General features: G+C 37.9%; 1 protein-coding gene across 10 annotated transcripts in view; it reads left to right on the top strand.

Moving 5' to 3' along the window:
• ZSWIM7 (zinc finger SWIM-type containing 7) overlaps positions 1-14,416 on the top strand; it is a 301,544-nt gene that overhangs the window by 266,875 nt on the left and 20,253 nt on the right. For 9 of the 10 annotated variants that reach the window (XM_044054513.1, XM_044054520.1, XM_044054512.1 and 6 more), the window contains one exon: positions 6,063-6,167. In XM_044054513.1, coding sequence (XP_043910448.1) covers positions 6,063-6,167 — 105 coding nt within the window. Of the gene's footprint in view, positions 1-6,062; positions 6,168-9,716; positions 9,838-14,416 lie in introns of all 10 variants that reach the window. The other variant, XR_006362586.1, reaches the window with a different exon arrangement.

The following is a 14,416-nucleotide window of genomic DNA, read 5'->3' as shown; positions in this document are numbered from 1 at the left end:
TTGAGAGTTTTTTTGAATTTGCGGATGTAGGAAATGTTTCTAAGGTTCATGGGGAGTTTGTGCCATGCAAGAGCAGGGAAGTAGCTGTAGAGATTGTCTAGTAGATTTAGGTTTGTGAATTTGTAAGAGACATTGATCAGAACTTCTATGGGATCGCAGGGGCTTATAGAGGGAAACAAGTGAGGAAATGCTAGGGCAAAAGGATGGCTTATTCAAAATAGTATGGATAACGAGAAGTTGGATAAATAAGAGTTGGTTAGGAAACTCAAGCCAGCTGAGTGTCTAGAGAGAGTGACAGTGGTGTGATCTTGAGGGCAGATTGGCTGTAAATCTAGGAACTTTGTTGTAGGTGGTTTCAAGTTTAGAAAGTAGTGAAGACCTGTAAGTTTGTTAACTTTTGAAAGCTGTAAAAGAGTTTATGGGAGAAGGTAAGCTTGGGCTAGTGAGATCCTGGAGTTGGTATGAGGAGCCTTTTGTTTCTATAGAGCAAACCAAGATTTTGGTGGGGTTTTTTGATGCAGTTAAGTACATGAAGGTCAAATTTTAACTGATTGTCCACTATTTCTCCAAGCAGTTTAGTGTGTGATTCAGCTGATTGTAGTGTTGTTGAGGAAAGAGATGGAGAATGAGGATTTAAAATTGGGGGAGGAAGAGAAGTTGTTTTGTCTTTTTAGGGTTTAGTATGAGTTGGTTGCTAGTAAGCCATGTTTCAGTGAGGTTGAAAGATGTTTGGGTCAGGGTTAGTAAGTCAGTGGGACTGTCAGCTATAGAAATGATGGCAGAGTCATCTGCATACTATATGAGGGAAGACTGAGGACAGGATGTGTGAAGTTGGTTAGTAAAAATGTTAAAAGGGAGGGGGCCTAAATTAGAGCCTTGAGGGATGCCCATTTTGATGGGGAGAAAAGGATAAAGAACGGAAAGCCATTTTACAGATTGCATTCTGTCTGTGAGGTAGCTATTGAACCAGGAGATGGTTGCTATGGAGAGGTTAAGTTGAGAGAGTTTGGAGAGGAGGAGCTTTATTTATAAACACACTGCTCAAGAATCTTAGAGAGGGGAAAGAGTATGGCAATAGGTCGATAATTAGAGAGCTCAACAGAATTTCCACCTTTGTGGATAGGTATAGTGTGGAACTTTTTCCAGAGGGCAGGAACGGTGGACTCACTAATTGAGCAGTTTATGAGGATGGAGAAAGGCTATACTGTGGAGTCAGCAGCAGCTTTTAGGAAGAGAGCCAGCAAGTTGTCAGCTAAAGGGGAACCTGGTTTGTTTGATAAAAAGTTTTTTGGTGTAGCTGGATGGAATGGGTTTTAGTGAGAAAGGACTATTTTCCAGTCATTTTTCTCAGCCCGCTAGCTTACAGGGAAGCTTGACAACAGACTTTCAGAGCATGTACAATATGCATATTTTGGTATAGCAATATTAAAATGACAGTAAATACTATTTCTAAGGAAAGAGTATTGTTTTGGCTCTCATTTCATAAGGGCACACCAGTAATGTAATTCTGATGCATATGGAGTGTGTCAGTTTGAAAACAAAATGCAAAATTAAAAGTATTTTGTCACATGAATGGCAAAACTAGTGCATCCCAATGGCTATACAATATCTAGCACTAATGGGCCATAATAGTAAGTAGTAGTATAGCAAATTTCTCAGAGTAATACATCATGACCTTCAGTTACCAAATGTACTTAGTTGGCAATTCTAACTATAAGATGTATACACAACTTTATCTTATATTGTGATTTGCTCCAGTGAATAACGTCTGTGTTCAGGAGAAATGAAAAAAAGTAGTAACATGGTACTGAGTTACAAAGTGCACATTAGACCATTATTCTACCCTAAGAGCTTTCACGTATAACACTTTTCTCTGAATTTCACTCCACAGCTTTAGCCTCTTAAAGGTATTACATTGCAGCCATGACATATTACAAGTGAAAAAGTGTATATTTTTTCTGGTAAAATGTAGAGGAATTTTAATTCTGATAAGAGAACTTAGCACACACATTGTAGACATTACATTTACTCCACCTGTTATATAGAGGTCAGATAGCCTGCAGGTAGAAATCAAGTATGGTGTCACTATGACAACAATGGCAGTTAATGCAAAGCATTAAGTTAATGAGCTGCTGTCTGTGGTACAGGTTTGATTCACTCATCCTTCCTTTATTAACTTTGTCACCTTGTGCAGGTCACTTAATCAGAGAGTACTCTGGGGAAATTGAAATTTGGCTAGGTTCCTCAATAGTCACCTGGAAAACATGTCTAGTAACCAGCTGTGAACCTACCCAAAACCCCCCTGAAATGTTGGATATGCTAGTTGTATATAAGACGGGTAGTTCACAATATAAAATTCAGGAACTTCTAATAAAATACTTGAATACATAAAACACACACATACTGTCCTGGTAGGAATGCACCCTTTCTGAGATGGTATACTAATTTTCATTAGGAAGAAATTGCATAAAAATAATAGCTGTGTTTCTGTTTGGCAGATAATGGCTCCTTTTCTCCACAAAAACATATAAATAATTGTTCATGACGTATTCATGTAACTGTCTTTTCACTTAGCCTGTCTCCAAATCACACAAATAGGTAGCCTCTTCTGGCAATCACATCTTGCGTGACTGCCAAAAGTGGTAAAATAGCCACAGTAATGCAGCCCAACTTGCTGCTGTAGTGCATCCCACCCCACTCGTATTGACTGCCATAAAATGTATAATGCTGTGGGCACTATACTATTACCACTGCCAACATATCTGGTTTCCTGCCAGGAAAAGTATTAAAAAAAAAAGGGCAAATGCATTTTACATTTTGGAACTTTTTATTTTGAAAATAAAGCTTCATGCTAAGTATTCAAAAGTATGAATACAAACTTCACACATTTTTTCTGTTCACTATTCTCACTGAACATGTAGGCAGCAAATGTCGGAGAAGAACTTAAAACTCTCTCTGCTTTCAAACTATGTGAAAACCGTTACAGCCAAGCTTTATTCTGACACAGTGTTGTATTTGCAGCTTAAAATAGTTATTGCAGATTGATAGAGAGAACCAAGCTGACTGGTCTGTTAGGTTTAGGGGTCTGTTTAGAAAGGGGGAGTCCATGGTACTTGGTTAGGCAACAGCAACCTCAGTCTGGATTCCTAATGTTTCTTCATGCACAACAACCAAAGTGATAAACAGTCTTTCTCAGTAACCAATGCTCTGATGTTGGAAGCTGAAGCATGCAGCACAACCTCAGACTCTACCAACATTGATGAAGAAACTAAAATTGACTGGCCTGCTGCCATGATGGCCTCCCGAGGATTCAGGTTAACAGGCTCAATCATGGAAGCCATTGCAGGAGGAGGGCTGCATAATCACCTCACATGAGTCATTGAGCAGCATGAATGTGGACTCTGAATGATCGCTGAGGAGGGCTGCATAATCACCTCACATGAGTCATTGAGCAGCATGAATGTGGACTCTGAATGATCGCTGTCTTACCTCTCTTCCTTTTAACTTTTTGGCTTTGCATTTCTTGGACAAGGCAGTGGCCAAAGAATGAGAAGTGGAATGAACTGGGTCTAAGACTCAATGTGGACTGTGAGGACTTCAGCCCTATATACTTGAGGGTCTTGGCTCAAAGTCTAGCACAATCCTGACCACTAGAAATGTCTTGTTGAGTCCCCAAATGAAACAGACAAAAAGAATGAAAGTCTTTGTGAGATATGTTTTCTAAACTTCAAGCAGTCATTTTTTAAACTTTTAATCAGAATAAAATTTTCCCCAACGAGGCACTTGCCTGAAAGCAGGTAGTAAGACCTTTGGAGAAAATGAACTGACTGACTGGACTGCGAGCATCTTATAACATAGCACATCGGACTGCACAAATAGAAAGAGCTGGGGTATCAAGCACCGTATAGAAACAATTTGGTTTCCTTGGAGCTGGTGGCAGAGACATGGTGCAGAGAGATGTCTTCAAAGACATCCTCTAGTTCTGCATGAACCAGAGGAATAACTAGTGGTCTGGGAAATGGCTTGCTTAGAAGTTGCCTGTAATGGGTTTGAGCCTGAGAGAATTGTTTGCTTTCTCAGTTAAAGGTTGCCTCTGTCTTATGCAAGGTATCCCCAAAGGGTGAATCTTATGGGTGAAAAGCAGAAGCGAGTGTCATTTGAGTCAGAATCAGGTTAGGATTGTGGGGGAGGTGTTCAGAATAAGACAATTCTTCCTCATCCTCAGATTCATGAGTCAGGTTCCTCCTGAAAGGAAACATCCCTCCTCCTATTAATGGGAGAAGCTTTGAGAGGCATTTGTGTCTGACTTGTCTCCTTAGATTTCATAAAAGCCTTGAATACCTGGGCTATTTTAAGAAGGTCCTGAGTTTCGGCCATGGATAACCAAATCAGAAAGCACTCGCACTGAGGTCTTGACACCGTCATATTTTGCTGCAGATGGACTGGCAGCATCACATGACTTACAGTTACCATTCAGAGATGTTGTTAAAGACTCCTATGCACCGATAAAATTAGATCTCATGGTAAGGACATGTTTGACCAGTTTATCTATGTACTTTATTTCAGAACATAATTGTGGTGTTCCATGTACTCCATATCTGCTATTTATGCTATTCACTTTTTTCTACATCCAGACAGCAAATAAACTACCTAGTACAAAGGTGGCTGGAAATTTCCATCACTGTATAGCACCAAGTGAATCTCGTGACCTGTGTCAGTATCCTGCCAGATTTTAATATGTTACTCCCTGTGGCCCTGATAACTGTGGTGGTGGTGCTGCAGTAGCGTTTTCACCTCACAGTAAGACATTTTCCTGTTCAATTCTCAGCTAGAGCGTCTTCTGTGTGGAGACATGCGTGAATGGGCATACCTTCGTTGAAGATTGTGCGTCAGGGCCGACAACTCGGCACGTAAAAATCTACTGCCAATCATTAGCGGACCGGAGTTCCGCTGTGGCGACCCCTAACCGGGAAAAGCCGAAAGACACAACTCCCTGTGGCAACTCCCTGTGGCCTTGATCTGCTGATGTTAACTTAAATATAACATTTCTTAAAATCACCAGTTTCACAAAATGTGGTTTGTGTTAGCATTATAAAAAGTAACTGCTTTTGCACAGCTAATTTGAAGCTTCTATGTATTTTTAAGTGCTGCAGTATTTCTGATTGTGCCACGTTGCATTAATTGTTCAGCTTCTTTAGTGCTGCCTTTCATACCTTCAGCAACCAAAATGTAAAGATCCAACATGTTACGTTTGTGATTTGTCCTTCCTCCTCTTGAGGTTTAACAACTGTGGAGGTAGTAAATTTGCATGTAAAGCATGTGGTTGAAGCCAGCACAAGTCCATCTCTGGAGGAATTCTGAAATTTTCAGTTTTGTAATTTCAGGCATCAAAATTTTAATAGGATCCTACTGTCATGCACAAATTACTGATATATGCTGACCTGTTGGCACTGGAAACTAGATTCAAGTAGTGGATGAATTGCAGAGGACAGAATAAGGAGAGGGGCTAAACAGTGTTTGTGGCCATCTCATCTCTGTTGATAAGAAAGTGATTTCCCAATTCCTGGTGTATTGCTGCCATCACTGGAGTATGATGAATGTGCAGCATTGCTTCTGAAATTCCCTGGGAGAGTGGATAAAGGATGAGGTATTGTGCACATCTGTATAGAATGGGAAGTTGAAGTGAAAGATGACCCCTAGCCACACAGATGTTGTTCAGGCCCATCCTGTTGGGAAACAAAGGTAAGTTGGACATTTGGGACATCATGGTTACCAGAGGTCAGGATGGGCAAAAAAATGTATTTGTATGTTCCCACGTATGTTGCTAAGTATAATGCACAGCATCATTCAGTATTTTAGTTTACTGATTTCTGTTACAATTTCTGTGGCTATTTTGTTGGAGGTAAATGCATTGTCACATCACTGAAAATGGTAAATAAAGTAAATTGCATATCTTTTGTTAGTGTCATAGTAACTGATTCTGTAGATATTAAAACTGTCCATGGGTGACATGAAAATACAAAAAATAGTGTATTATTTGATAAGTGTATTTTCCTTTATAGGTGATTGGAAGCTCAGGCAGAGTGTACAGCTGTTTTTCCTCCTGCCACTACTGCTCATGCCCTGCATTTTCTTTTTCTGTTCTACGAAAGAATGACAGTCTTTTGGTACGTTAAGGTGTTCTCATTGTGTCTTTTTTGGGCTGTGGGTTTCTATGGTATGACAACATATACAGCAAATGCTTTATATAATTGCAATATGACCTGTGATCAGACAGCAGAACTTTGGTGAATGCAATTTGAACTTGGGGAAAAAAACATGTCTATTAATTCACATTGTGGTTTTGGGCTTCGTAAGTAAATGTATTTTTTTTTTTTTGTATTACTCTTCTTTTGAAGTCTACATGCACCACTTTTTGCCTCTACAGCATACTGCTGCATCAGAGTTGGCCGCTCAGCAAAGTAAACACCATCTCTAAGTGATTTGATCCCATTGACTAATGTTGATGTGGCATCCCAACCTCCATGTACAAACGAGAAAAGATGATTACGACAGTGACTAAAGATTTGTAAGCAGGACATGTTCTCCTCTCTCCAGTCTGCCGTTACTGGTTTAATCTGTTGCTAATTTCAGCTGACCTTGTGAGCCTGTCCTCTTTCCCTTGCATGCTTGAAGCGTGACCTGTTTATTGCTGTGTCCCCTGTGTCCCATCACTATTAGCAGCCTGTTCCTTGGTGTGGAAATAGTTTTGTCTTCAAGTACACCCATGCCACAAACTTTACTATTTACTTTCACAAGTCTTTTGCTGTTTTGATGATGATGATGCTTGCTCTGATACTCCACATTCCTTCATTCTGCTTCTGTGCTCTTCCCTACCACAGCTGGATCACCCCTTTAGCACACTACATCATCTCTGGAGATCTGTGCTGTTTCGTGAAGTTTTATCTTGCTATATTTTTTTACTTTTAGGGAAAGGTTCATGGCTATTATCTATAAAGGTGAATCAGGGTTTTTTATATAATTCATTATCCTCCTAGCTAGTGCAGAGGATGTGGAACATGCAGTGCTCGATTACACTTAATTGAATCCTACCACTCTACTTACATGATGTGAGTAATGTTTCTGCCCCATGTTGCTTTCATGTAGGTGCTTGTCTGTGTTGGATGATGCTTCTGCCAGGGGGAGACCCATGTCATCTTTGAAAGCAACTGAACTGACAAATGGCCGTTCATTCTTGCTTCCTGTAGGCCCTCCAGTTGTATGTCTGTTTATTAAATGTTGTGTTGCAGGGTGACACTCTCTCACAGCATTAGTTGGAGCAGGGGCTGTTTCATTGTTTGAAAGAGATCCCACTTCCATTGATTTCTTTACTCTTTTTAGGGGGTTTTAATCATGAGCGGACAGGTTGTCCACTGTGGTGACCCCTAATTGGGAAGAGCCGAAAGAAGAAGATTTGCCTGCTTTATTGTATTACTCCTTTTTAAGAGTACAAGTGCACAGATTTCATGGTTTGTCTTCAAAGGTCTTGTGATGTAATGTCTGTGTCATTAAACTGCATCCGGTAGTCTGCCTTCAAACTTCTTGTCTCTCGCTCTTTTTTTTTTTATACACATCTTCCAGAATTAGAGGTAATACTCTTATGTGGGGACTGTTAGCAAATAGGGGAGGCTTAGTAACATCGTTTCTTCTATGGGATATATGACTCCCATTAATTCTGTTGAGCTTTAGCACTACTTCGCTGCTGTAATATTATTAAACATTATAGCATAAAGTTAATTTCTTTTCTTGACTGATGGTGCTTCCCCAGTTGTATATTTATTTATTTTTCACCTGTTCCATTTGCTTGGTTTTGTACCTTTTAGCGTTTATCGTAAACTGTTGCACTGTTAACACTCTTCCAGTTTACTAAATTATTATTCAAGTCATAGATAAAACACAAACCAGAAGAAAAGATATTTGCACATATAATAAAGCTTTCAATTTTTCCATTTCATTCCAAATTTTAATATATTTGCTAGTGCATTAACCAAATTCTGTAACATCTTCCCTCTTATTCCATTGGTGCATTACTGTTGTCTGGGAAAACTTGCATTATAAGATATATTGTAGCCTGTTTTCAGCATTTTCATATCACCATATATAACTCATATCTTTTCTGTGCAAAATTGAAGGCTAGATAACTCTGATTTGAAAAGTGTCAATCTTATTTAGGTGTTTTTCCCATATGTACCCTTTATCTGCTTCTTTTAAATATCCATAAGTTTTGAAAAGTTGTTGTCGTACCATATCACCTCATTATTGATAATTCTTCACTTCAAATAGCGGCGTCTGTATCATATTATCATACGATGTAAATAGCGAACGCTATTTACATTGTACCGATATCAAAACAACAAAATATCGAACAAACGGAACAGTGAATTTTTTCCCAGGGAAAAATTTTGTTGCTCTGTAAAAAAACAAACAAACAAAAAAAAAACTTAAAACACAAATTTAAGTTGGGGGCTTCACCCCCCCCATGTGGGGGGCTGTGCCCCCCACACCCCCTTACTTAAATATACCAACTCTGAGATCATACCATAGTGGAGGAAATGGCAAAGTCCCGAAGACGGCCCACCAAATGTTTTACTTGGGAAAAAATTTGATATTCCGTGACTTTGCTATTTTGCCATTTCAACAGTATCGGATCGACTAAATAGCATTCACTATTTAGCCCATTCGATAGCGTCATATAGACCCTAATAGCTAACCAGTTAAATAAGTAAACCTTTACTCACACTGCTTTCTTACCTTAAAGTGACCATGTTCTGAAATAATCAAAATTTGCTTACATCAGTTTGTCTAAATGGAGCTTAAAATTAGAGTTTTATCCAAAAAACAATAAAATGAAAAACATCTGCAGCATACCTTCCACTGGTTCTAACATTCAGTGAAACAGTCTTTTTAAATTCTGAATGCAATTAAGTGCTACCAGTCAGAAAAAAGCTACCCTCCTTTACAATTAATAGCCGTTTATATATATATATATATATATATATATATATATATATATATATATATATATATAATATAAATACTTAATGAGTAGTTAATTGTTGAGATTCCTATAAAAATTATTATTATTAAATATAAACTAGGCTTCCTTTAGTGATAAAACATCAGAAATATTAACATAAAAATATTTTTTACAATTCTACCATACAAAAAACTTTAACTTTAACAAAGCACTGTCTGACGTATGCTCTTTCAAAATGTTATGCCAAAGGGCTTTTTTGGACTTAACTCATATATCCCTAAGATTTTCTGAAATGCATTCATGAACTGAACATATGCAGGAGGGTCGTCGCTACTGTTTTTTATTTTGCCTCTCTGCACTGTGATTGGATTTGTAGGTGCAGTAACAACCCCTTAGGAACATGGTCTAATGCCAGCACCAGACCCAGTACCTGTTTCTGTTGTCTTCGTGCAGCTGTTGGCTGGTGACTTCTGAAGGTTTACCAATCGCAGGCTTGTCCCTGTGCAAGCCAGTACACAGATGTGTCCCTTGAACCTGGGAGGCAAGAGACCTTCTTTCAGTTGGTACCCCACGAGGAGTCTGAGAATGTGTGAGCCATAATGCATGAGAAAATGATAGTGTCAGTTTATTACCTTACTGAAACTTTGAAGCTGATGATGCTCTCTAAGGACTGCTTATGGCCCCTTTTCCTTTCTTTCAGAAATACCTTAATGTGCATCTGAAGAAAAAAGTGGAGGGGGAAGCGTGAGTCATCTCCCAATGAAGAATACCATTTTCGTAGAATGGAAAATGCCTTAGACTCTACCCCTTGTAGCCTACAGGTAGGCGCTCACACTGTAAATCCCCTGACAGAGTGAAGCAAGTCTTTGACCAGGCACCCTCCGGTAGAATTCTACTTGATCTGTTTAGCCCAGCAGGGGACCCAATGACCACAGAACTTTTCTATTGTGTTACTGTACAAGGAGTTTAAAGCACTGGGCAGGGTTGGTGAGAAACTTTACTCCTGTACCACATTGGGGTTTAAGAGCACTAGGCTGTTCCTATAACCTGTTCAAATTCCAGTCCTCTCTTGTGAATCAGAGTGGGAGAGCTCTCCTCCTTCCCTGAGCCTAGGCTGAATGAGGATGTTAAGACCTTGTTTGTGGTTTCTAGCATGAGTTTTCATATTACCTGCTGTTACCTTTAATCTCCAGATGCTTTACGTATGGCTGCTATCAATATGTATTAAGACACTTAAAAACACCTATATGTATAACTTTTTAGTTTTTTAAATTGTGTAATGTAAATAGTTTCCACAGTATGTAAAACTGAAACTGTGATAATCTCCATGCTTAGTGCTTGTATTCCAACACTGTTTACTGATGCAACCATTTTATAGTTAAATATTTGTATAGTACTGATAAACTAGCCTCATGTCAATCAGTGTTTACATTCATGTTTCAGTAACTTGCTGTTGTTGAGCATGTAAATCAAATATCATACTCTGCAGTCTATCTAGTCTTAATCTCAAGTTGGATTTAACACTGTCCATTTTTGTTTAAGGAGCAAACACACATATTGACTACTTGCAACATAATTTGAAATCAGGAATTAGTGACCACATTGTTTTATTTTCACTAATTTACACTAATTTACAAATCTTAACTGGATTGAATGACTTCTCACCTTGTATTGCCATTTGCTGTCTTAAATTGATATACATCTTAGGCACTTTGTTTCATGTCATTGCCCTCTTCAAGCTCAATTTCCATTGCATAGTCCCATGCAGTCCATTTCCTTAGAGTTTTGTTTCTGAACTCGAGTAGTGCTCAGTTCCACATTTTTATTCTTTGATAATTTCCACCTCTCTTATTGTTTTTCTTTAGTTTTCCATTTTCTAGTTGCATATTTTTTACTACTGTCAACACAAAATAGTGACACTTTAACCTCTTTAGTACATGTTGTTTAACAAAAACTAAAAAAAAAAAAAAACATCTTTACTGAGGTTAATTTTGCTTCCAAGTGTAAGATTTAGCATATTCAGGTCATTTTGTACTGAATCAGTTATGTACATTTCTGAAATATATATTCCTAAGAACCTATTGGTAATGGCTGTTTCCTTTGGAAATATTTTTCAAGTCTTGTAGGGATATAGAAATTTGTGCAAATAATTTCATGCAAAAATTCTACTTTTTCTCAATTTAATTAGATATCTTGGATTAAGACATATTCCGTCTACTGATCTGTAATACATTTCATTTTCTACATGCTCTTTTTACCTTTATACTGTATTGTTTTCCCAAATCTAATATCAACTTGCATGTTCTACTTATTACTCTTTTCTGGTCTGCCATTTCTGCTCTAACCTCTGTTATAAAGTCTACCATTTTACAGTCCAGCCTCTATATATCTTCCTTGAACTCTATCTAACATTGGAATTATAAATGCAGGTTGATGTGAGTTCAGTAACCTGAAAATGTGTCTAGCTTTTTCTCATTTTATTATCTCATCTCCTTTTATCATCTCACTTCTTTGTTCTTTCTTTTCCAAATGTTTCATTACATTTTCTTTTGTCTCTTTCTTATGGTATAACCCACTGGTAGTGTTCTGTTTTTCCAAGGTCTAACTTTCTGTAATATAAAGACTTGCTTAATACTTTTATGTATGTGTGTGTGTGTGTGTTTGTGTGTGTGTGTGTGTGTGTATCGTATCTCTCAACCTGCAAGCATTGAAAATGGGTATAAAGGCCCTTGATAATTAGAAATGTTCAACCAGAAATCTGGACATCCAGTTAGCATAACATATGTGTAACTTTTGTATACCAAGCAGCACTCATGTCTTCCTGCTTCCAGTAAAAATGTGGGATACTACCCAGAAACACCTGATTATAAAAGTGTGTGAGAGAAAAATGATGGAAAAACATAACTACATTATCAAAGGGACAGTGTATAATTTGTGGACTTTAATGAACTTTGTTGAAAAATTTTACCAATCAAGGTAATTTATTTTTGTTTCTGAAAAAAGGAGATGCGTGTCCTCTTTCTTTAAATTACTGGTGCCACTAGTATGTTGACTGTGAGTTGTGGTTTTCTCCGTACTAGACAGCTTCAAAAATCACATGTTATGAGCAAGGTTCAGAAAATTATGTGAAGGGATGAATAAGCCTGAAAATAGGGCTATACCTACAACTATAGGTATATAATGTGCAGGGTAATGTTTGTTTATATATGGATTCACTTCACTTTGACGAAAAGTCATTTGATCAAATTTCGTTTCACCGAGACCAAATCACGGAACGCTCAAATGACCGAAAGTTAATGTGACCAAATCCCATTTCACCGAAAATAATAGTGGCAGTGTATATGCCCTTTTCCCCACAAGAGTGAGACAGTGGAGTTGGTATATATAGTTAGGGGGTGTGTGGGGCGTAGCCCCCCTCCTAATTTGGTTAAAAATTACTTACCGTCTTGACAGAAACTGGACAATATAAAACCAAACTAGGTGGGGGTTACGCTCCCCACACCCCCGCTAACTATATATATTAACTCCAGGGTTGCACTACAGTGGGGGAAAGGGCATATACACTGCCACTACTGTTTTTGATGAAATGGGATTTGGTCAAATGAGTTTTCGGTCATGTGAGCTTTCAGCGATTTGGTCTCGGTGAAATGAAATGTGGTCAAATGTCTTTATGGCGACGTGAAGTGAATCTATATATATCTATATATATATATATATATATATATATATATATATATATATATATATATATATATATATATGCTGTCGAGTGACGTTAAAGACATGCAGGTAGGTGCGTGCGTGAATGGGTGTGAAGGTTGGGCGTTGAGCTGACAACTCGACACTGTAAAAATCCACTGCCAATCATTAGTGGACCAGAGATCCGCTGTGGCGACCCCTAACCGGGAAAAGCCAAAAGACATTAGTATATATATATATATATATATATATATATATATATATATATCTATATATATCTTTATGGCTGCATACCTTTTGATGTTGGCTTGGATTGGTTCAGGAATGGTCTCAGATTTTTGAATAAGTTTGGAGAGACAGAAGTTGATTTTTTCGTTGAACTTATGGAAGTTGTGCCGAGGCACAATTACCTATGCTTTGATAATGAATATTATAGGCAGAGATGTGGTGTGGCGATGGGAGCGGTGTGCCCCCTATATTTGCTAATTTTATCATGTGGTGGTGGGGAACAGAATACTTTGTTCTGCTCTGAATTCAAGGAATGTTGGCTGTACAATTCTCATTTTTTAGACGATATATGTTTGATTTTGAAGGCAGGTGATAGTAGGTTATTGGATTTTATTGAGTATATCAACCTACCTCCTTTTTGAGATCTACACATATTACTTCAAGGATTAAGGTGGAATTTTTGGATGTTTGTGTATACAATGAAGGGGGTTTATTCCAGTCTAACATTTACAGGAAGCCAACATTTTCTAATACCTACCTCTATTTTGATAGTAATCCACCCTATGTTTCAGAAGAAATCCCTGGTTAAGGGTCAGTTTGTCTGGCTATCTAGAATGGTGTCAAATGATATGTTTAAATTTGAATGTGATTTATTAGCTAAAATGTTATGTTATAGAGGATATCCACCTGATTTTGTGTCAATAAGGTGTGAGGTCTGTTTACATAGAGGTACCCATTTTAGTCCGATTTTGGGTAAGGCCATGGATTTGGTAGTTTTGCCCAAGAGTGAAAATAGAACTAGGAGTTTGGTGATGAAATACCATCCCTCCAGTTTTCAGGTGGTGTGTCCAAATTTTGGGAAATATTTAAATCAGACAGACAGCTGTGGAATTTACTGGGTGGAAAACCAATGGTAGTGTTTAAAATGGTCCGCAATCTTAAACCGCATTTTGAGGTTCCAGTTTTGTCATTTATATCACATAAAAAGAGTGGGATGGCTAAGTGTAATTCATGCAATCAATGTCCATTTATAATGGAGGCATCTGAAGTGTTGGTAAACCAAAAAGATGTCTTAAGTTAGCAAATGGGTGTAATTGTGGCACAAGGAGAGTTGTTTACATTGCTTTGTGTTCTACATCATGTTCATTTTATATAAGAAAAACGGAGAGAGTATTTTGTAGACGAATATATGAACACACTAATGATAGATAAATCAAAACTTCGGACTCACCACGAAAAAACCGTCTAATCAAATGAAAAGCATCAAGAACTTTTATTATAAACGGTAAGCGCTTTCGCGTATTTAAAATACGCTTCCTCGGACCATGTTTTGGTTTTAGTTACAAGTTGTTTATTATACTACGTTGTTTGCTAAGTTGAGCTGCTGCTATGTTTGCCATAGTTCTTTGTGACTACAGGACGCCTTGTTACTTGTTAGTTGTAAGTTGTTAAGATGCAAGATTCAGCGACTTG

Source organism: Protopterus annectens, chromosome 13.part0 (genome assembly GCF_019279795.1).
Source record: "Protopterus annectens isolate FY-2018-M chromosome 13.part0, PAN1.0, whole genome shotgun sequence".
Taxonomy (NCBI): domain Eukaryota; kingdom Metazoa; phylum Chordata; order Ceratodontiformes; family Protopteridae; genus Protopterus; species Protopterus annectens.
The sequence above is the reverse complement of the archived record's forward strand: the minus strand, read 5'-3'. Positions and strand labels throughout refer to the sequence as shown.